The sequence below is a fragment of the Aspergillus ambiguus genome (genome assembly GCF_047715705.1).
Source record: "Aspergillus ambiguus strain CBS 117.58 unplaced genomic scaffold BDV59scaffold_37, whole genome shotgun sequence".
Classification (NCBI taxonomy): Eukaryota; Fungi; Ascomycota; class Eurotiomycetes; order Eurotiales; family Aspergillaceae; genus Aspergillus; species Aspergillus ambiguus.
In genome coordinates, this window is record NW_027395550.1 from 238,894 (window position 1) to 261,635 (window position 22,742).

At 52.6% G+C, this 22,742-nt stretch overlaps 8 protein-coding genes across 8 annotated transcripts; 2 read left to right on the forward strand and 6 right to left on the reverse strand.

Moving 5' to 3' along the window:
• Positions 1 to 149: 149 nt before the first annotated feature.
• BDV59DRAFT_204935 (SDR family NAD(P)-dependent oxidoreductase) lies at positions 150 to 1,174 on the reverse strand (the record flags this gene model as incomplete). The annotated part of the gene is made up of 5 exons (XM_073694549.1): positions 150 to 328; positions 379 to 490; positions 545 to 626; positions 683 to 1,093; positions 1,146 to 1,174. 5 exons carry the CDS (start codon positions 1,172 to 1,174, stop codon positions 150 to 152), a joined length of 813 nt encoding a protein of 270 aa, XP_073544691.1.
• A 373-nt stretch (positions 1,175 to 1,547) lies between these two features.
• On the reverse strand, positions 1,548 to 2,614 carry BDV59DRAFT_195418 (thioesterase family protein; the record flags this gene model as incomplete). The annotated part of the gene is made up of 2 exons (XM_073692565.1): positions 1,548 to 2,425; positions 2,494 to 2,614. The coding sequence occupies 2 exons, from the start codon at positions 2,612 to 2,614 to the stop codon at positions 1,548 to 1,550; spliced, it is 999 nt and encodes a 332-aa protein (XP_073544692.1).
• A 1,518-nt stretch (positions 2,615 to 4,132) lies between these two features.
• On the forward strand, positions 4,133 to 6,972 carry BDV59DRAFT_210047 (threonine/serine exporter family protein). Its single transcript, XM_073695515.1, has one exon. The coding sequence runs from the start codon at positions 4,405 to 4,407 to the stop codon at positions 6,865 to 6,867; it is 2,463 nt and encodes an 820-aa protein (XP_073544693.1). The 5' UTR covers positions 4,133 to 4,404; the 3' UTR covers positions 6,868 to 6,972.
• A 104-nt stretch (positions 6,973 to 7,076) lies between these two features.
• On the reverse strand, positions 7,077 to 8,447 carry BDV59DRAFT_204938 (uncharacterized protein; the record flags this gene model as incomplete). The annotated part of the gene is made up of 1 exon (XM_073694550.1): positions 7,077 to 8,447. One exon carries the CDS (start codon positions 8,445 to 8,447, stop codon positions 7,077 to 7,079), a length of 1,371 nt encoding a protein of 456 aa, XP_073544694.1.
• A 1,938-nt stretch (positions 8,448 to 10,385) lies between these two features.
• BDV59DRAFT_103056 (anoctamin family protein) lies at positions 10,386 to 12,952 on the reverse strand. Its single transcript, XM_073686462.1, has 3 exons — positions 12,666 to 12,952; positions 12,170 to 12,618; positions 10,386 to 12,121 (listed from the first exon to the last, which is right to left on the reverse strand). The coding sequence occupies exons 1-3, from the start codon at positions 12,757 to 12,759 to the stop codon at positions 10,475 to 10,477; spliced, it is 2,190 nt and encodes a 729-aa protein (XP_073544695.1). The 5' UTR covers positions 12,760 to 12,952; the 3' UTR covers positions 10,386 to 10,474.
• Positions 12,953 to 13,410: 458 nt separating this feature from the next.
• BDV59DRAFT_185748 (uncharacterized protein) lies at positions 13,411 to 13,902 on the forward strand. The gene has a single exon (XM_073690910.1). It carries the CDS (start codon positions 13,478 to 13,480, stop codon positions 13,712 to 13,714), a length of 237 nt encoding a protein of 78 aa, XP_073544696.1. The 5' UTR covers positions 13,411 to 13,477; the 3' UTR covers positions 13,715 to 13,902.
• A 1,631-nt stretch (positions 13,903 to 15,533) lies between these two features.
• Positions 15,534 to 17,423, reverse strand: BDV59DRAFT_185750 (WW domain protein; the record flags this gene model as incomplete). Its single annotated transcript, XM_073690911.1, has 2 exons — positions 16,242 to 17,423; positions 15,534 to 16,191 (listed from the first exon to the last, which is right to left on the reverse strand). Coding segments are annotated over exons 1-2 (665 nt in total), but the record flags the coding sequence as incomplete, so codon positions are not given.
• An 80-nt stretch (positions 17,424 to 17,503) lies between these two features.
• Positions 17,504 to 20,897, reverse strand: BDV59DRAFT_185751 (putative membrane bound cation transporter). Its single transcript, XM_073690912.1, has 8 exons — positions 20,669 to 20,897; positions 20,093 to 20,564; positions 19,966 to 19,981; positions 19,808 to 19,915; positions 19,686 to 19,757; positions 19,563 to 19,640; positions 18,347 to 19,514; positions 17,504 to 18,297 (listed from the first exon to the last, which is right to left on the reverse strand). Exons 1-8 carry the CDS (start codon positions 20,670 to 20,672, stop codon positions 18,107 to 18,109), a joined length of 2,109 nt encoding a protein of 702 aa, XP_073544698.1. The 5' UTR covers positions 20,673 to 20,897; the 3' UTR covers positions 17,504 to 18,106.
• Between the last annotated feature and the right edge of the window lie 1,845 nt (positions 20,898 to 22,742).

Here is a 22,742-nt window from a genome sequence, read left to right on the forward strand (position 1 = left end):
GATGGAATGGAATTTTATCCGGTTGTAAACGACTCCCGATTCATTACCGGACTGTTGCTACGAATTTACGTATGCATCTTTCGTCGATCCCGTACTTATCCACTACCATATGCATTTGCTGCACTAGTAATACGTTATCAAACTTCAAACTACAGTTTACTATAACCGCCATCCACAACCAACTCCACACCATTGACCAGACTAGCCTTTTCACTGGCGAGGAAGACAATAGCTTCACCTATCTCCTCAGGCGTCCCTAGGCGTCCGACGGGGACAGAGCGAGAGATTTCGTCGTAGTTCGCTCCCCGGCGAATAGACTGCTCTATCACTATAGGCCGATTAGATTAACTTTGCATTAGGGAGCAATTTAGAGCATACGAGGCGTTTTGATAAATCCGGGGCACACAGCATTGACCCGGATTCCATCACCGCCGTATCCAATGGCGTCCGTTCGAGTGATACCCAAAACTCCGGCTTTCGACGCTGCGTACTGATCATTGAATCAGTCTCTAACACGGCATAGTGGTCCAAGATCCTATCTTACCCCTCCAACTGTTGGGTGAGAAAGAAGACCGAAAATCGAAGATATGTTGATGATGGAGCCTCGTTGAGGAGGTGCCCCAGTCCTATTTTCTTTCCTGTAAGGCACTTTCACTTTCATCTGGCATCAAAAACACAATACCTCGTAGCCAGGTTAGCGGGCTGCTTCAACATCTGCTGCAGCTGAGCACGTTGGCAGAGCCACACTCCCCGTAAATTGATGGAAACCACGCGATCCCAGGAAGATGTAGGGAGCTCATCAGTTCTCACTCGCTTGTCGTTGGTAATGCCCGCATTATTAACAGCATAGTGGATCTCTCCGAATTCCTTAACGGCCGTCTGAACAAGGTTGATAACTTGCTCTTCGGAGGAAACATCCACCTTGACTGACACGACCTTCACAGCGGGATTCAGCCGCTTTAACTCGTCAGATACAGTGCTCAGTCCATTCACGTCCAAATCCCCTAGGACCAGTCTCGTGCATCCCTCTTTCACGAATATGAGAGCTGTTGCACGACCGATTCCAGATGCTGCACCGGTAATCAAGGCCACACTATGTTTGTTGAGTGACTAGACAAGATAGACTATTCTGCGGACGGGCTTACCCTTGAAGCTTGCCGTCATTTGCGGTCATTATGCTGATCAATGCTGAGATGGAATAGTCGTTATAGTATACTACGAGAATGAAATTAAAACACAAATCTACGCATGCGGTGGAGGAGTTGCAGATGTTTTATATTCGGCTTGGACTTAAAACCCCGCTTCTCTATTCAATAGCATTTTGCACTCGTTGCCTTCGGTGCCGCATCATCCTGGTTTAGGCGGGAAATTATTCTAAGACTGATCGGGACACATACGAGTATACCTTTTACGAACAGCCCGAACTTGGCTCGAAGCTAGAATACAATGGATCAAGTTGTTGTCCTGGCTTGAGATAATCTAATCGCTCTAAATTTGCATCAGAAAAGCCAAACACCAGGGAGTCTACTGAGATCGTATATACGTTTCTATATTTTCCCAGAAGAATGCTTCTGTATCGCCTTCTTACTGCCCGCGTTTCTCTCTGCAGACATGACAAGGGAAGCCTGTGTGGATATCGCTACCACTTCCCCTCCTTGGTCCAGAATAACAACCTCGACGTCCATCCGACCGTTTCGAAGAGACTTAATAACAATATGGCTGTATAGCCATTCCACCTGGTCGCCAAGCACCGGCTTCTTGAGGTCGAGGTTCAAACCAAGCGTCGGAAACCAGACAGGCGGCGGTTTTCCCTTGGGATTTTCCTCACCACAGAGGGCCCGATGCACAACATGCTCCAAGCGTCCTAGTGTGATAGGAAATATATCACATAGGAAGGCGACAGATTCTGGTGTCCAGCGTCCGATACCCCCTGTCGGCCCAGATGGACGCAGACGAGCCCAATGGCTAACGAATCCTACTCCGACGCTCGGGTTCTTCAGCTCATAGAACTCAACCTGGCTTGATGCGCGGCGGAATTCGGCATTGGGCAGAAAGACTTTGCGCCATTCACTATCCACCTCCCCTGACTTGTCATCCGGCGGCAGCCATCTGGGAACAGAGGGCTGTGCCGTCCACCCAGTTGGTGTGGAAACCCCTGTTTCAGAAACCGGGTCGGACATGGTGATGTACCCGGTAACCTTGTCGCGACCATCTTGCGACAAGGTTATATGGATGACCGAGACGCGCGACCCGAGCTTCACGTCCCTTACGCTCAGGTTTGCTGGGCCGACGTCGCTCCGCCGGATATAGGTCAGTTGCATGTGGATTGGTACAGCACAGCCATGGTGAGCTTTTGGATGGGCATTTTTGAAGTGAGTCGTGGCTGCACGATGGAGAATCGCTGCTATGTAGCCTCCATTGGGAGCTGTTGCTTGTCAGTGCATGTCCCTTGTTCAGGCGTTCAAGCCTCGGTTAAAGTCGGTCGATACATACCGCTACCAACAGACCATTCCCATTTCAAATCGGCCACGTAGGTACTCGGTGACTGTAGTCTGACCTCAATAGCATCTTCAAATGCCCGCGTATGGGCGGGTTCCAGCGCAGGTGAAGCCATTGTAGTTGGGGAAGAAGGAGCTCGAAGACGAAGCTATTCGTCTCATGGATCGTTTACCTCGGTGTACCGTTACCGGCTTCTCCGCACTGTATTGCCAGTCAGATTCCCCGCTTCCGCGGGATTAGCTGTGGCAGCTCGGTACCGAAGGGATCAGCATTTCAAGCCTGCAATTTAGAGAGCTACATGGAATTATTAGGAACTTTTGGAGAGCTGAGTTATGCGTAGTGATATGGAGATCCGACATACCTGGTCCTAAATATATTCCGTTCCTCCGTCCCCACGTAGAGATACTAGTCCTCGGTCACTTCACCTCGAGCAGAAAGAACTTTTCTCGGTCCTACGCGCATTTGTTCGTAAGGTCGATTATTACGTAGATCTCCTTCATGTTCAGATCACGCAGAATACTCAAGGGATTATTGCATAATACAGCCCTCGGAAGTTTCCGCATCCTTAAGATACTACTCCCTTATATTCTTATATTTATCCTGGATGTGCGAGAGGAATAACGGCTGCTGCATTATGATCATGTATGGTACACACGTCTGCAGTCTGCAGAGTTTTCAGATTTAATCGACCAAGACTGCAAGTGGTGACGGGTGAAACAAGATATACCCCCTACGTTGCCAAAAAAAAAAAAAGCATCCATATTTACAGTCCTCTGTATACCATTCGGTTCGGGGTAAGCCGATTAAGATGGCCGACAAGAATAAGAAACAGGGAGGCCATAGCCACTACAATTTGCTTAACAAAAGCGTCCAGGCCAGCCTGAAGCACAATTAGCAGTCACCGGGGGAATTCCTCCACCCTTGACATCAAATGGAAAGACAAAACTCCGAGCTCAATTCTGCCCCATAGAAATGCGAAGGAACTACTTCCTTCGCAAGCCGATGTGAGTAGAATCATGATAGAATAGGTGTCCAACCAACCCGCACGTAAAACCCTCATCTCTCCAATGTCTCTCATCGGCAAAGTCTCAACATCAATAACCTCATGTGGACCAACAGGCATTGTCTAGAATACATATCCGCTCGCCGTCCACTCCCAGTTTGGGTCTGGAACCGCCATGTACATAGCGGAAACCTCACCCGCGGCAGCCAGACACTTCAGCGTCAACTATTTTTGGCCACAACATTGAGGAACAATAACTCCTGGATCCCTACGCTACCGTATTGTGGACAATACATTGGCTGGTCCGTGGCGAGATGTCCACTGGTAGTATCAGACGGACGACCCACCAGGGTCGACGGATGCGTCATTGACTTGACATTTTTCACGCCGACAGCAGAGTTTGCCATTGTCCCGCATTCTGCCGGCTCAATGCCCAGTTTTTTGTGTTTAGACGCTTCCATTTTAATGCGATTTCTCGCGTCGGGGAAGCCCCAATGACATCAACGGTGGTGTCACAGTCTCACCGGGTCGCTCCCGGAGACTGCAACTACATACGAAGTACGATGTATATGAGATCCGCAGATGCCAAAGCCTGAGAGCATCAACCATTGCACAGCAGAGCCAATTCACATTCTCTTCTGTTGGCTTGAGTCCAGAACTTGTTATCTGATCAATCGGTTGTTTCCATGGACTGCCACAAACTTTATCCACGATAGATTGACCCTCACTTCCTGTCAGCTTTTCCCATCCAGGATCCCATTCTGCATCTTGTCTCGTTGCTGATACCATACAGCCTACACGGTGCATAGCCAGACGACACAGAATCAGCAGCGGCAATGCAGATTCTCTAGCCACAAACACACCCAAGCCAAGCCCCAAATCCGCTCCCCAGCCCCCCCTTCATGTCCACCGAAAGGCGCGACAGTGAAGCCAGCCAAAGCTCTCTGATCAGCTACCACAGCGTCAGCCCCGGGAGCAGCCCCAGTCCCGAACGGCCTGCCGAGGCGCTCCGCGGCAGCCCAGTCGACGATGGCGAGGCGAACAACGTCCGCGGAGCGCCTCACCGCGTGCACTTTGGCTCAGATCTGCGCTTCGAATATGGCAATCAAGATACTACCACCGACACAGAGGACCTGTCGGGCGACGAGCAGCGCCGGCCTCCGACGCCCTCCGCTCATGACTCGCTTGATATCACCGACTTGGCCGGTGGACGAGCAAGCGCAGACGCAGGGTCCAGTGCGAGATCGTCTCTGCAGCAAGTGCAACAGCCGCAGCAGCAGAGACTGGTGTCGACAGGCACGTCATCAACCCCCGGGGCCTCGGTCTTCGACCGCGTGAAGAGCCTCCACCGTCGCACGAAGAACAAGGCGCGGAAGCTGGCGGCGAAACTGGGGAGACCCCTGGCGGACGAAAATGACCTCCAGCCGGCATACTGTCCAGATATGGACGAGGCGCGGGTGGCACAAGGTGCACTCGATGATGGATGTCAAGGAGATGAGGAGAAAAGGCCAGAAAATGACTCGTTGACGTCGGAGGCCCATCGACTCGTGCGACAGATAACGCAGGATCAACCCGCGCGGCGACGCATGCCTGGTCCGCAACAGATGACGCTGTCTCCCAATGGCCCCGAGTATGATGGAGCAGAACTGGCCCTCGATCCTAGGTTACAACATTCTGGGCAAAGAGGCGGAGGGGGCATCCTCTCGCAACTGCTGAGGCTGAATGCCGCGCTGGAAAATCAACGTCGGTGGAGTCGCAGTCAGTCGCCGTCGGAGCCCGTCACCCCAGGGACGATGACCCCGCGGAAGATGAAATGGTATAAGAAGAAAGGCGCCAACCTGTCGACATCGACGCTTGTTGGCGGCGGCGGGGGAAGCTACAGCGGCGCCAGCACACCGGTGTCGAGCGAGGTGTTGACTGCGGCCTCCAAGCGACGCAGCAAGCAGCATGAGTCGAGCATGCGACTCGAAGACGAGATCCAGGTGACGCTGCAGATTGCGCAGATCATCGCCCGCCAGCGCTACATCATGCAGCTGTGCAGGGCGCTCATGTTGTTCGGGGCGCCCACGCACCGTCTCGAGGAATACATGCAGATGACCGCGCGCGTGCTCGAGGTCGACAGCCAATTCCTCTACGTGCCCGGATGCATGATCATGTCGTTTGACGATCCGTCCACGCGTACTGCAGAGGTCAAGCTGGTGCGGGTGGGCCAGGGCATCGACCTAGGCCGACTGGCGGACACGCACAACATCTACAAGAACGTGGTGCACGAGGTGATCGGAATCGAAGAGGCGATACAGGAACTGGAGGAAATCATGGGCAAGCGGCCCCGGTTCAACAAGTGGATCATCGTCCTGGTGTACGGGCTTGCGACGGCGACAGTCGGCCCATTCGCATTCAACGCGCGACCCATCGACATGCCTATCATCTTCTTCAACGGCTGTCTTCTCGGCATCATGCAACACGTCATCGCCCCGCGCTCGGTGCTCTACTCGAACGTTTTCGAGGTGTCGGCGGCGGTGCTGACTTCGTTTATTGCGCGCGCGCTCGGCAGCATCATGAAGGACATCGACGGACGGCGCGAGTACGTTTTCTGTTTCTCGGCCATCGCTCAGTCCTCCATCGCCCTGATCCTCCCCGGATACACAGTCCTGTGCAGCAGTCTCGAGCTGCAGTCGCATCAAATCGTGGCCGGGTCCATCCGGATGGTCTACGCCATCATCTACTCGCTGTTCCTGGGCTTCGGCATCACCGTTGGCACGACCATCTACGGGCTCATCGACCAGAACGCCATCTCCACCACCGTGTGTCCATCCCCCGGTGCGTTCAAGAACCCGTACGTGCAGCGGTTCCCGTTTGTGGTGGCGTTCGCCGTCTGCCTGATGGTGGTCAATCAGGGGAAATGGCGACAGACGCCGATGATGGTGGCGATCGCGCTGGCCGGATACGTGACGAATTATTTCGTGACACGTCGGCTGGGGTCGAACTCGCAGGTGGCCAGCACGGTGGGCGCGTTCGCCATCGGCGTGATGGGCAATCTGTATAGTCGGTTATGGCATGGACATGCGGCGACAGCCATTCTGCCTGGGATCTTTGTGCTTGTGCCGTCTGGCCTGGCGGCGTCTGGGTCCTTGATTGCCGGGGTGCAGTCGGCGGATGAGATTCGGTCGAACGTGTCTAGTAGCAGTGCGAACGCGAGTGCGAATAGTGGAAGTTCTCAGGGGTCGTCGTCTTCCGAACTCGGCTCCCAGATTCTGGGATTCGGCATGGTGCAGGTGGCTATTGCTATTACTGTTGGGCTCTTTGTAGCGGCATTGGTGGTGTATCCGTTTGGCAAGCGCCGGAGCGGTTTATTCAGTTTTTAAATGCATTGGCAGCGGTGTGAGATGTTTTAGGTTGCATGGTTGATGAAGCGCAGTGTCTAATTTTAATCGAATTTATTCGGGTCCTGTCTTGATATGCAAACCCACAGAGCATACCGGTACCGAGGCCCAGTGTAAACATTACTATAGTCTATGATGCAAATCTATTGTGCCAGCACAAGGTCTAACATGCATCCCGCCTAGTGACCAAACTAGGAATCCACCATAGAAGCTGAACACCCTAACAGTTCCATGAGATAGAGTTCACGAGACCGAAGCACGGAGCATCCATCCCCGCGGAGGAACTTTCCGACGAGGTCACGCAACATGGCATGCTGGCTCTGAGGGAGCCGAATTATATCGTCGTACGACACAGAAAATTCACCTTCACATGAGGGGAACCGGAAGACAGCCCTACGGAGGTCGTCCGGAACAGAGCGATCGTGCGCAATCCAGGCGCACAGAGAATCAAATAGCCCGTGTGTGATGGTATACCGGAGGAGGGCATCGAGTGAGGAGCAGTCCTGATCCGTCGCTGGGGTGGGAAGCGACCCGAGGGCATTGGATATTGACAGGGTTGAGGCAAGACGGTCGGAGAGGCCCTCAGCAGTTTTCTCTTCATCGCCAGCTGGGGAAATTGGGGGACTATCCGGGGCCAGACTGATATTTGACGAGCTGAATACGACCGGTCTGTCGTAGCCCAGGTGGACTCGCCAGAGCCAGTTGCAAGCAACCTGTAATAGCATGCACGGGATTAGAATCACGTATCCCCACCAGCGCTTGGCGGTAATCATTGAGGCAGCACCAGCCACCAATCCCGTCGTCCCTGATGCGATCGCGTGCCATTTCAGTCCTCTGAATCGAGCGTGAAGACGGCGGCGGAAAGGCGTCAACGTTGCATCGCCAAGGCAGGCGGTATCATGACGATGAAACCGCACTACCAGATATACGGACCAGATGGCGTTGATGACACCAAAGGCAGCAGCAAAGCCATTTCCCACAAACCCGGAAAGAAGGTTGCTGGCGTGGAATACCTTGGGATGGGCACCCCAGATGGCCATGATGGTGCCGGTGCCGACGAGAAGAGCGCCAATGCCGAGAAGAATATCCATGGCGATACGATCCACCAGTTCGGTGCCAAGTTCTCGAACTCCGACGCCAAGTCGGCAGTCGATCAGTCGCAGCAGATCGTGGTCGGGGGTGGGATTGCGGAGGTGTTCATGTTTCAACCAGGTCAGGTATTGGCGTTCGTTGCGGAGCAGCCGAACATTCTGCCAGCTCAGCAGACCATCCCGGAGAGCAACCAGGCTCATCATCAAGGCCAATGGACCGCCAATGGCCATCAGGATCATGGCATGACGGGGCACAGGGATCTCGTTCCATACATTGGCGGCAAAATCGCCCGCATTGGCAAACTCCAGGAAGCCAGTACTGGGCAGCAGGCTGTTCCGAAACCAGGCCGGGTGGATAATGTGGAATCGGTTCCGACGATGCAGGGCGGTAACCAAAGGGTTGATGGGCTGGTGGGTGCCGAGGGCCTTCTCCTCATGGGAGAGGTCTTTCGGAAGGACCTGGCCGCACATTGGTCTATAGGAGGAGGGAGAGACGGGGGTTAGAGGACAGACCGACGGCACCCATCCCTGGAGGGAGTATATACGAAGGATGGAGGAAGTCGGTGTACAAGATGAGGTACGTAAGACAAATACCATAGATGTGCTGGCCCTATAGGGCTGAACTAGTCCCACTTCGGCTGCTCTAAGAATAGCCCTGACTAAGCGGTATACTACGGAGCCTTTATATTCGGCATCACTCCCCGGCTCTGCCCCTCCTACTTTTCATCAAGCTTAAGGTCTCCTTTAGCTGCGATGATATCCTTGAGTTTATCCTCGTCAAGAGTCTGATCACCACCCGGATAGTAATGGCTGGTTTGCCTACGCTGAGCCCATCTCAGCTGCAAATCTGTCAGTCAACATCTCTAACCCGTCTCAATAGCAAACTCACGCCAGATTTCTTCGTCAGATCGACGCCACCATTGGCACCAGCTGTAGTATACACCGGACCAATGCCAGATCCAGCTCCAGATCCAGTTCCAATACCACCGTTAAAAGGAACAATCTGTAGACACTGTGTTAGTCACTGGCTAACTGCAGGTGATATCACCAGCCAAGAAACCTACCCCATCTCTCTTTAGTATCTTACCAAGATCGGCATCCGCGTTCGCTTTTGCATCCGCACCTAATGGTCCGTCGCCAACAAGGTCCTGGAGAACCTTGCGTCAGTTACAGTCTCTGAACTTTATTCCAATGGCGAACTTACTTCAGATTTCTTCTTCAAACCGACACCACCATTGGCGCCAGCTGTATTATACACCGGACCAATGCCAGATCCCGCTCCAGATCCAGTTCCAATATGACTGCCAACAGGAACAATCTATAGACACTATTAGTCGCCGGCTAACTGCAAGTGATATCACCAGTCAAGAAACCTACATCATCTCTCTTTAGTTTCGCACCAAGATCGGCATCCGCCTTCGCTTTTGCATCAGCCTTCGCTTTTGCACCCGCATCTAACTGTAGAACCTGGCTTTAGTTTCTGCTGGCTTGTACGGATAGTGCTTGCGAGCAAACGTACATCAACCTGTCTCTTAGTGTCTTGCAAGAGACCAATACCACCTTGTTGCCCCTTCACCCCGCTATCGTTGACATTATCAGCACCCTGGATACCACTGACTGTGTGCATGTCCTGAGCGGGTGCGGGTGCCGAATTGGCCTTCACAGGTGACGATTAGACAAATCTTCCTCCGGTATTCTATCAGGGCCATGTGCTTACCGAGTCGATGCTAGCCAGGGCCCCGGAGGCCAAGATAGCGGTAGCCACGGCAGCGGTGAGCTTCATCTTGTGTGGTTCGTAGGTTGTGCGTTGAAATTGAGGGATTCAGGGAAAAAGGTTTGTTGGTCGTCGTCAACTTCGTCCGGGAAACGAGGGGATTTATACCCTACCATCTCCCCATGGACGATAGCATGGTGGCGGTGCTCGACTCCTCGCTTCACGACATAGAATCGACATATTGCGTTCTGCCTGAATCACAGAGATCTTCAGATCGGCCATAACAAGGGATGCTGGACGAAGGTGAGAATGTATCCCTTGTACTGTCGCTGTCTTCCCATGGGTCGTCTATCAAAGCTCGGTCATGATCTTCAGCGGGACATTCTGCAAACACCGATCTACAGTACTCTCAGCTGCCGTAGGTCATCCCTGACCCGTGACAACTATACAGTTAACATCCATGGGGGGACAAATTCCTATTAGCTCGAGAATGCAGGAATTGATACATTTCAGTTCTTCGTGGGGAGGCCGGTATGACGTGCTCCCCAACGCAAGGGGAATTGCGGTGTGTTCGACGGCGTCAGCTGGCACCATCCGTTTCATCATAAATCGTACATATACCCCCTAGCCACGAAGATCCAGTTGCCTCGACTGCTCGACCGATGTGTGACATCCCGCCCTTACATCACCCATGTCGATCATCAACTATACTCACTACGAGGTACGTACGATGCTGGCCGTGTACAATTTCACAATCAACATTCCATTCCTACATCTCATCTGTCTACGCCCCCTTCTCTTTCTCAATCCGCGCATGCTTTGACGTGCTCAGAGCCCGGATCAGCCGAACGCCCGCGTCGACCGACTCCGTCTGAGGCCGCGACCAGAAGGCCTGTTCCCGCCGCGACCCGTCCTTGCTCTCCTGCAAGAACTCCTCCGAGCCCAACCGTGCATCCGACGACGAGCAATACACGCTCACACGGTCCTGGAAACGCACGCGGAGCTTGCTCCGCGGCGATGAGCTGCCCGACACCGCCTCGAGATAGCTCTTCCGCACGGCGTACCGCTTGGCCGACTCGCGGCGGAGCGTGGGGATGGCGATCTTCTGCAGGCCGTGGTGCACGGCGAACTTGACGGCGAGGTAGGCCCATTCGGCGGCGAGGATGGTCAGCAGCAACGACGAGAGGCGCGCCTCCTCCATGCTGCGGCGGTAGAGATACACGATGGCGGAGGTGGACAGGATGCCCATCCAGGTAAGGAGCTCGAGCCCCTGCAGCGACGGGCCGATGGAGTCAGACCGGATGGGCGGCGGCCGCTGGCACTCGATGCTCAGCTTGAAGAAGTCCCCGCGCACCTCGAGCCAGTTGTTGATCAGGAAGCCGACTGACATGAGCGGCCACGCCACGCCGAATAGCGCCATGTATCCGTACTGCTCGCACATCTCGATGATGTCGTCGTGAACATTGTACTCGTCGCCTTCGGCCTCGTTGCGGATGCGCGTGAGGAAGGACGCCTCGTCCGGGGGATCGACGAGGAGCTGGTTGGTGCGGATTGAGTAGTGTCGCGTACGGCTGCGGGTTTGCTTCTCGCGGTAGTCGCGCCATTTCTGGCGCAGGACACGCTTCACGTATGGGAGTACGACTTCCTCGCCGAAGCTCAGCACCTGTCCCGTGATCGACAGGTAGATGATCTCCTGCTGCAGGCGGGACGGGTCGATGTGGAGCTGTGACATATCCACGGACTTGGCCAGGCGCCCGAGGGTGCGGGACTGGAGATACGGCATGAGCCGGGCGCCAAACGGCACGTATACGAATGCGGTGAGCATGGTGGGCAGGAAGGAGGTGATGAAGTGCATGATGAAGGTCTTGGTGGTCTGGGCTACGTCATATTGGTCCTGGGTGCGGTAGTTTTCGTACTTGGTCATGCGGGTCGCGATGGTGGTCAGCACGCTGGAGATGGAGGGCAGCGACAGGGAAAACAACACGGTCGGGAAGAACTCGAGGTAGCTCTTCCACGGACCGGTATACACTTCGGAGATGAAGACCTCGAGGGCGAAAGTCACCACAATGAGCGTGCCCAGCGCGAGAGCCGCGATGGTCGCAAACGGGATGAGGAGGAGCTGACGGAGCACCTGTCGGTACGGGGAAAACACCTGCACCATATCGCCGGTGATGGGGTCGCGCACCTGCTTGTCCCAGGTGTACTCGGGCCGATTGACCTTGAGCACCCCGACGCCTTTCACATTCCATCGCACGCTGAGGTCGGTCTGGCGAATTTTCCAGTACTCGACAAAGACGATATACCAGACGCAGTTGACGAGGGCACAGAAGACGGAGTATGGGCCAAAGTAGTACCAGGATACAATTCCCCACAGCGCGGCAAACGCCATGAACGAGTTGTAACAGTGGAAGAAGGCGTAATAAAATGCGACCTGGGCGATGGTCAGCATGTCCTCCGCGGCGCCGACGGGTTGACTCACCTTTTCCCCAAACAGAGCGCGTATCTTATCAAGGTCCTCCTCGGTCAGTGTCATTCGTTTGCTCATTTTGCGGAGTAACTCTGCGTTCACAAGTTGATCATGGAGCGGGAAGCACGCGGTGACACGCTCCCATTGACCGAGACCTGGGGTAATGCCGGCACCTCCGAGCGACTTTGCCCACGTCACGGCATGATAGACGGAACGAAGGGCCTCCGCGGGGGTTTCCGAGTCGACGACGGTGTAGTCATCTCCCACGGGCAGTTCATGGGCGATTCCATAGAGCCAGTCCTTGACTCGGGACTTGTAGACCATGTTCCCCAGATGTTCGCGGGGAACATGCACGCAGACCAAGAGGGAGGCGCCATACCCGTGTCGAACCTGGGTTTGACAATGGGCTTCTTCGAGATCGTGGATGAGGGTAGTGAATTCTCGGATTGCCTGGGAGATATCTAGGCGAGTCAGCAAGGGCTGTCTGGGAGAGATATTGGAGACAGACCGATATCGTCGAACTCGTAACGAATGACCCAGTCAACGCCCAGGTTCTCTAGGTCGGAGGGATCGGAGTAGGCGTAAGGGGAGAATAGACTCATGGTCTGATTACCAGTAGGGAGGGGAGTGGATGGGCATGGTTAAGGAGGGAGGGAGGGAGTATGGATGGAGAGAGTGTGAGGAGCGGAGGTTTTTTGGGAGCGAAGAAGAGAAAAGCAACTGCACAGCGGGTAATCGACGGTGCAAGGGATGCCCCACGGACCCAGTCACTATGGAGGGAATTTTCATCTCCGGGATATTTCTAAATAGTATGATAGAAACGTTTGTATCCTTCTACTCGGTATTCTGTATTCGGTATCTGTTCTGCCCATATTTCTAGGCACCCGTATACTCGAGTGCCGCCAATCACCTCCATCGCCTTATAGGGCTGACGATCTATACATCTACCCCTCTACCTGTCTACATCCGACTGCAATGTATAATATGTAAAACAGATCGAATAGAAAACACTCTGATACCCCATAATTCGATAATCAATCATCATCTTCCCCTGCTCAGCCTCAAAACATTGCACATGGATATCCGAAGGCAATTAGTCGGTGGCAATGACGGTAATAATTACCACGATGCAATGCTGCTGCCTGCTGTTCTTCCCTTCTATTGCATCATTTGTGCTGCTGTGGATCCCTGTGGGGGGTTATATTACCATTCATACATCGCCCGTACTGTCTCTCCATCATCAAATGTCGGTGCCTGTTGCATGGACCGGAAACACTGGATGGAGCCAGGAACGCTCTCCATCTCCAATTCTCCGTATATATGCCGCCGCATGCATGTCTGAGACCTCATCCGCCTCATTCCTACTTATATACTGCGTACAGCTCTATACATAACCCCTGGTCACCCCCCGTCGAGTCTCCGCATCATCACTCCGGCAATCCCCGCCATCTCCGCATCCTTTTCTACTCCAACATTTCATCCCACCGGACATGCTCTCCTCCATCGACCTCATGGCCCGTCGTTTCTTTCCCGGTCAGAATGCCGCCTTCGGGCTGAGCTTGTTCCTTTTTACCTTTATGTTCCTGCCGACCCTCGTCGTCCTTCTCGCCGTCATCGTCTTCTTTCTCTTCTACTACCCCCGTCTGCGCAAACCCGGCCACCAGCAGTAATCCCCCGTTTGTGTGACACAAGAGTTACGTATGTTACCCAGATCAGGCATCATACCTTGATGCAAATCAACTAACCCGGTTAGTCTGTACAATACATGATGCATCCTCCACGATTGATACGATAGCCGACTGCTGCTTGCCAACACATTGCATATGTGGCGTTCCTTTTCTGTATTATACAAACTATTCGCACTTCAGCTGGGCTCCTAGCCAACCTAATCAATGTCTAACTTCATGTCTCTCATGTCCGACCGTTGGCCAGTAGCGTCACCTCCAGTTGATAGTCTGGATATCTTACTCGTTATTATCCTATTAGAGAGTGCCACAGAGCAAATAAAGTCATAGGTGAATAATAACACATGATGCTGGGGCTGTGGCCTGTTGCGAATCATTAAGTTTCTTCACGGTCACCTGTCAGGGAAGGTATTAATGTGCTCATAGATGGGTGCAGGAGATCAACTCGGTCACTGGGCATTTTTTAGCCTATCTCAAGAGAGCTATGTGAGTGTAAACTTTACCTGGTTATTATTACCTAGGATACTCTACGTTTTCCATGGGAGCTGATCACGTCCGCTGAAACCCGGGTAACCTCTGTCTTGGTCAACACCACAATAACGATGTCCCCTTCCGCTGCCTGAATCGCAGCCACCGTCAAAACCCTTGTGCTAACGACCACCTCGGTCATATGCCCTCCATTTCTGGGCGGCCAATGCCAACTGTGTCGGAGCATGAGGACATCACTACTGCATTTCATGCTGAACAGGGCTAAACGGATCTCGATCTCTTCCTCGGCATTATTAGAGATTGTGTGCGAGGCGCTACTTGATAGACCATCAAAGATAGCAAGTCTTGGGGAAGATGCCACTGAAGGTCGAGCAACTCTATCGACGCAGGGGCAAACGGGCAGGGTCGGAAGTTCTAAATACGGTGAAATGACCTGACTCAATCGTTTGCCGTCAATGAGGATTTACGGTGTTTCATGGCCGTGTCTAACAATGTTGGTCGTAATTCTACGGGACGAGCGAACGGGGTTATCTAGAGGGACCAGCCCTAAGAAATGGGGATCGTAGATAGGGAACCAATGGACCTTGACTTTCAGCTCGATCACTAAGTCCTCATCGTCGGAGGAAGGCCCAAGGGCCTGGACTTTGGCTCTCGTCAGGTGACCAATAAAGCGAAGCACCATGCCCCTTGCGGTCATCGTTTTCGCGTAAGGTTCAGGACTATTTCACTCGGCTTCGACTCAATGGCCTTGCATGTCATGCGAATATTGGCGTTCAGCCGGTAGAGCTTACCATCTTCCACGGTCTGAAAGCAATTGCTAGTCCTGCGGTAGCAATTTTTGATTTTCAAAGGTATCAATCTATAAAAAAAAGATGGTATATAATAGGAAGCTCAAAGCTTTCCTTTGCCAAAGGCCAAATGACTCAGAAAGTTGATCATATCCATATTTAACAGCCATCTATATCTCACACACAAAGCATGGAAATTAGCTTTGAGATGGCCAAGATCTATATAACCTATCTCAAACATGAAACGATCGGAAGAGCTGAGGTGATGAGGAAGGACGAAGAAACGAGAAGGTCGGGGATGGATATATTCAAGCAACAGGGCATTAGTGAAGGCAAACGACCTGGCGTGGGAAAGAAAGAATCGGGTGAAGGAATACACTAGGTGACCATCAAAGAGTGATTTTCATTCTCTTTCCTTCACGCACTTTCTTTACCTTGACCTTCGCCGATTGCTTCTCTGTTTCCCTAGTAACTTCTTCACGTTACAACTCTCCTTTACAGACCAGCACCCTCGGTTGTCAGTTGAAAGGCTGGCCGGCATTGCAGCTCATAAAGCAGATAAGACAAAGCATGTCTGGCATGCTCAGTAAGTTTCCCAGTCTTTATTATTGGTATTGATAACTAATACAGATGATATCTCAGCGCTGGGCTTTGAATTTGAGTGCCTTTCTGGCGTAGTATCACCTTTCAGAGGCCTTCAGAGGCGTGATTCGAAATGGTTAATCTACCGCGAAAACCCCCGTTGTCGTTGTCTCATGGCAACACAAACAGGTTTCGAATGGATGACACTGAAGCGTTACCAATGGCAATCACAGGGCTGTATTCAGTAAGTAGGACAAGCGCGCGGGTATTCGATAAGCCCAATTCCTACGAAGGGTAAACGATGTTTTAATGTTACGCAAAGCGATGTACCAACTCAATCAATATAATTAGTCAGGAAACCCAAACACGCTATATACCCGAATCAACCCAGATGGAACACTCTAATCATCTTCGCCGCCAGAATAGGCTTGTTCCTCGTCACTTGAGGAACCAGAGCCACCATGCTCCTCTTCCTCCTGTTCATGTTCATCTACAGCCCGTTAGCGCCAATCACAAAGCGAGGACATGAGGAAATCATACCATATTCATGCATAAGAAGGGCACCGCCGGCGGCACCAACAGCCAGACCAGCAGCACCAGCCAGCATTGCCTTCTTCGTCCCATCATCTTTCTTCTTCTCTCCCTCGTAGTATCCACCCTCGGGGGCGGGCGGTTGGCTCTCATAGTATCCGCCGACGGGCGGGGGCGGCATCTCCCGGGACACATACTCCGAGTCCATCATGGGCAGCTCCCACTGCGAGTGGCCGGTGGCCGTCTCGACATAGAAGCCGCGGCGGAAGTTGGGCTCCCATTCCTGCACCCAGCCGAGCGGGAGAGGTGGAGGGGGTACGGGTGGAGGACGAGCGGATGGTGGGGGTGCACTGTAGGGAGGTCGGGAGTCGTACGACCGGTCCGATTCGTACGGAGGCCTCTCGTAGGGGCGTTCTTCATAGGGGGGCCTTTCGTATGGAGGACGATCGTACGGAGGCCGGTCGTACGGCGGTCTCTCGTATGGCGGGCGTTCATATGGCGGACGTTCGTATGGCGGACGCTCGTATGGTGGGCGTTCCTCATAGGGACGGCTGCCGCCGTAGTAGCTGGTGGATTCTCCGTAGGACATGGTTGTTGGGGCAGCAGTGGGTAGAAAGGTTATAGTATGAGATGGAGACTAGGATGAAGAGACAGCAGTTGGAATGGTAGTGCTGACCACCTTTATATGTTGTTTACACATCTATATTAAGGACAGACAAATGGTTAGCGCTTTGGGGGGCCTGGTTCTCCCTCCATCATGCAGAGGCTAGACAAGCCTCCACCATGAGGTCACTTGTCCAGACTAGATAGCATGACATGGCGCTAACAGACCGGTGGTGTCGCCGTATCCACCGAATTATTAGGGAAAATGGGGAATTCCTCGATAGTCTGGTCCTCCGGCGGGAGTTGCAGATCGTAGGTAAGACCAGGCAGCGATGAAAGGGCCCCTGAATTCTTCTTCCGAGCCATGCGAGAATCTGATATCATGCTTCATTGTGTGCCGGCGTGACACAAGGAGTGGTGAGAGTGGACGTAGGGGATGCCAACCAACGAAGGAGTGTACAATACGCAGTAGGTACAGAGTAATGCTATGACTTGTTCCTGCACCCCACTGCGGGCCGGTTCGTCCATACCGTACTGCGTACTCCGTACGCTGAAGTCCCTTGGATGGAACCTCCGGCGAGAAGGAATTAGGGCTCGTCTTGTTATGCTGCTGCCTGCTTGGCGCCACACCCTACAGGGCTAAAAAGCCAATCAGCCATCGCAGCAGGGGTATCTCAGCCACACCGCCGTGTTATCCGACACTAGCCACGATTCCACAACAGGAGACCGTTCTGAAACGACACACTAATGTCGCTCCCTAGGAGATAATAATGAAAGCCCCATTCCGGTCTCTCGCGAGGACCGCTAATATTATTGAGGCATTTTTCCCTCGCTATGAGCCACGTGTGTCGAATTCAGTGGCTGTGGTCGGTGGAGGCCCTAGCCACAGGGGCTGGAATGCCGAGGGATTAAGTGCAGATGCACGATAATCTCCAACATATTTCGTTTCCCCTGGATGGGACGGAAATCTCTCAGGGGTTGCCGCAGAACGCGACTACAAAAATATCTCAGTATCACATCAACGGTAATTTATTAACTGTCTACTATAGCACGAAAGTTTTCCTCTCCCCGTAGACTATCGCTGTAGGGGCTAAAATCGACGGTATACTCAGCCTTGGTCCTCCCTCATCCAAAGGGATCCAGGCGATTAGTTGGTAGCAGACCCGGCAAAGCCGCTAGACTCAGAACTGCTGGGGTAAAAGAAGGCCGCAACCCTGGAAGTACTGTTAGCGTCTGCGGGGTCCCCCCTAGTCTGAAACTGCAGCCAACACTTACGCGATGATCACATATGCCGCAATCAGTAGGGCACCTTCCAGATAGTTACTGCGGCCGTCCAAAACCAAAAAGTTGACGACAAATGCAGTCACAAAGAGACAGATTGTCTCAAACAGGGTGAAGTACAAGGACATATCCTTGTCCATGCACCAGCCCAGGATCACGACCAGCGGTGTCACAAAGATAGCTGTAGGGTGTAAGCTTGTATCTTCTTAGGGTGCGAAGAAAATACGAACCAATCTGGATACTACTGCCGACCGACACACCGATCGACAAATCCATCTTATTCTTGGTTGCCACGCTCACTGCGGTGACGTGTTCCGCGGCATTACCGACAATAGGAAGAATAATCAACCCGATAAACGCTTCGCTAACTGATGAACTCTCGATCATGGTAGGTATAGCGTCCACCAAAAACTCGGCACAGACCGCGACAAGTCCGGTGGATAAGAGCAACATGACAACCGCAGACGTGCGGGACATTAACGGCTCCTGATGTTCTGGGGCCAATTCAACAGCCTTTGTATTGGCAGCAGATGGCATGCGAGAAGCTCCCCTAGCGAATTGAACCGCATTACCCACTGGGGGAGGGCGGTTCATCCGACTGGGAAGGGAATTGGTGCGTCGCAATCCGCCTAGATTCCCGGAAGTAGAAACCGGGGAAACGTGACTGGGGGCTTGATTGCTGGAGAAGACTGTGTTGGACAACAGAGAAGGGATAGTAGGGCGAAACGGCGAACGCCGCTTGGGTAGATCGGAAGCATCCTCCAGTGCTTGAGCCACATCAAGCTGGCCGGATGTTGTCAAAGTGGTGCGGTGGTCAAGGGACGTCCCAGCCGCAATGGCACCAGACTTGTCTTGTTCAGCAATTTTTTTCTGGCCCTTCGCCTCGCGTTTCTTAGCTTTGCGCTCTTTCTTAGAAGCCCGATGTTGGGATTGACCGGCAAAGTCTCTGTAATAGGGCCCATGGGGATTTCCATCATTATCAGCATCGTATCGACTGTCGTCACCAAAATCGATTGCACATGATCCATGATCATCAAGGTTACTCGACAATGAGCCGCCAACGGAACCAGATCTACCGGCAGGCCCGGTTGAGGCCATCTCAGGTACAGTGCGCTTGCGGAACAGCTCAGGTGACGAAGTCCCCCTAGAGCTACCGCTGGATTTGCGATGACGGCGGTTTTTCATGGCCTTTTTTATGCGCTTTGCAGTAGACCACGAGGTCGTAGTGTCGTCGGAGTCATCGGACGAGGAGCTGGAGTCGGAAGAGTGGTTCATCAAATCAGCCAGAACACCAGGGTGAGATTCCTCGTCGATAATCTGCTGTGGAATGCTCGCATAAAGATACGAGTGGGATTTGAGTTGGAACAGTATGTATAAGATGTACACCAACAGGAGAACCTAGGATGTAATGAGCTTTGCCAAATTCCCGGAGATGCCACGGCTTACCACACTGGTTCCACGGCTGACTTTGAGGGTGTATCGATCGGCAACGTCAGAATCGGACCATGAAGCATGAAAGGCGGTCTATGGAGGTTAGTGGCGCTCATAGCTAAGAAGGGAGACACGCACTGGAAGGAGCAAACTCATGACACTGAGACTAAGCAGACAGGCGCTCATCTGGGTGACTGTGCTGTTGTAGATCTGGGAGATGTTAGGAAAGCTTTGGAAAAAGAGCCCGAGTGGACGCGTACCTGTTCCTGGAAGCGAAGACCTCCCAAGAGGAATGCCATTCCCAAGATGAGCAATAAATTGGCCAGGATTGAGCCTAACAGGGAAGCTTGAACAATCCGGATTTCGTTCTGTCCTTCGTTAGAATTTCCTATGATCTTGGCGCGACGCAGGAACCAACCTTAACCAGTGCGATGCTAATTCCGCCGCGTTAACCTTGTCGCTCAGAAATCTAGACGAACGATACCACTTACATGCTGTCATATTGTTAGTAGGTGGGTCACGCAGCAGGCAGACAACAAACTCACAAAATAATCAATTCCACTGCATTTCCGAAGGTGACATTGATCAGCGCTCCGAGGTTGTCACCTAGACGGCTGGCCACGCATTCTGTCGCATGACTCAACAATCCTGCCAAGGGGATGATTGCGACGGCATTCATCGCAAAGATGATGGCAGGACTTAATCCGGCAGCCTCGACGGCAATACCGACGGGGACAAACACCAGTAGGATGTTGACCCAGCTGTGGCAGAGGGCATCCTTGGTGTGACTACAGAAACGGACGACGCCATTTTTGACACGGACCAGGGGTCCTACGGCGGTTGCCTTCTCACTAGATTCGACATCAGGCACGGAGCCTGCGGGAGTCACTTTTTCGGCATCGTGATGGAGAGGGTTGTCAGCGGTGTTGGAAGCGGATGACTTGGGTGCAGTAGGAGTATTCGGGGTAGATGAAGTATGAGCCGACGCGTGAGCTTTCGCCCACGAATGAATCCGGTCTGTAGAGGGAAGAGCATTAGTGATATCATTCACAGAAGACGCCACCTGCAGAAAAGGGAGGCAGAGATACGAGGGAGATAAGAGAGGGAAAGGAGAGGCGTACGCATGTATTTCCAAACCAACAGAGGCTGATCAAGGGGGGAAGATAGAATCTATAACCAAAGGGTTATACGACGAACGATGAAGGAGGAGAAGACAAGAAGGACAAGCTTCAGGGGAGTCGACTTGGCTGGTTTATATGTCGCTTGGCGATGATGTTGGTCAAGCTGACTAAGATAATCTGGACTTGCAGATCGTCCTGATCGTCCCAACTTTGAACACTCCACCCACACTCTCTGATACACAAACTACAGAGTTGTCTCGATTAATCCCTCGTCGGGGAACTCTTCGTTCAGATAAAGTGGTTCATGGCTCTTATTCATGCATGTTTCTCCATGCATGCTTCATAAGGCTGATTCGATGCCGACCCCTTCACATACCAGAAGCCGGAAATTAGCCGAAATCTGCCAGGGACACCAAAATCCTGTCGGTTGATCTCCTCCTCTTCCAGGACTCCTCACAAAAGCCGTATGACGAGGGTGATTTGCGTTGTTTACGACCCTGGATGCGACCAGAATGGATCCACGGATCTCAACCGACAATCTTCCCCTCAGTAAGGAGGCGCCAAATCTCCAACGGCTCTTTAATCTTGTCCAGAAAATGACAGACATGCTGCACCGTCGATCGCCATCGTCATTGGCCAAGTTCGTTTCAAACCCCAAATATTAAGCTGCCTGATTACGCAGCCGCCGATGCCCCTGGTATGCACCTGTCGAGACAGGCGATTAAGCAAGGAACACCCCCCAGGGGCATCTTGCGTGCGTAATGGAAGATTAGCATGGTCCTCATCATTGGATCTGGACACTCATTCAAAGTTGTTGCCTACTCCCAACCATTTTCACCACATACTACAGGACTGCTTTTTCGGCAATAGAGATCTGGACCACACGCCCACTCGTCATCTCCACCTCCACAAAGCCAAGTGTGGCTGAGATTACTATCTTTATCAGGGCGAATTATCGTCGCCTGAGTCATGAATTTGGGGCGTCCATCCGGCTTGATTAGTGCGCCACATATGGAGTTCCTGCTCAGCCACTTCCCATCTTGCTAGAAATGAAGTCATCCACCATCTTGACAGGAAACCCCCCCCCCCAAATGCATCATGGGCGTTATACAGGTACCATAGATTCTTGGCGTTATTTCTCCGAATAGATAGTCTCTGGAGCGAGAGTTTCTGACCACTATTGTGGTACTGCTCCCAGGCCACAACCAAAAATCAGAGGCAAAAGCCCTTAGCAAGAAGATTCTAAGGTTCCCTTTTTTGGTTGGCCAAGTTGAAGCCCTATGCGGCCAATGCTCAATTCCGGCAAATACTTCATCCGGATGTCCTCTCGGAACGATGGACGACCATCACCGGATCAGAGCCCCTCACGATAGGGTTGCCTGGACCCATAGAGGGTAAAAGATGAAAGAAGTTTCTTCCCGATCGAGGAACAGACGTCCATCTATTGGGAGCTCTAGCCTACCAAGAAAAAGGCAGATGGTAATCACGTGACCACCATCGCTCGCTCATTCTCTTCAGTTCAGATACCATTAGCAATGTATGGATTTTTCGAGTTGCGTCAGGAAAAGAGTGCCGTTCAACTAGAAATTCCCCACGATCACCAGGAGGTCTCCTGCTCGACAGAGTCGGCATTAAGCTCGGCACGCGTCATGCGTTTTCTGGCACGGGAGCCCGATCCGGACGCAACCGTTCGTATGCCGAACATTCGGATCATCCATGGGCCACAGCCAATAGTCCTGTTAAGAAGAAAGTTTCAACTAGCGTGGTTGAAGGAAATCAAATCTCTGAGTCTTTGTTCAAAATGTTCTCCTGTCTAACATATCATTGATCCTCGATATTGATCGGACGTACCATGGCTCCCCCCAGGAGCACGGGGGGATCGAAGCGATCCAAATTCCTAAGGTGTGCAGCTACTAGCAAATTACTGACCCAGAAATATCATTCTCATCGACCATCACAGCATATTAAACCCATTGACATGGAAGTCTCGACTGGAGCTGGACTCGCGCACCTTTTTGATGATGCTAAAAGGTGCATTGCCACCCACCGTGGTAGTTGCAATGTACGCACCCCC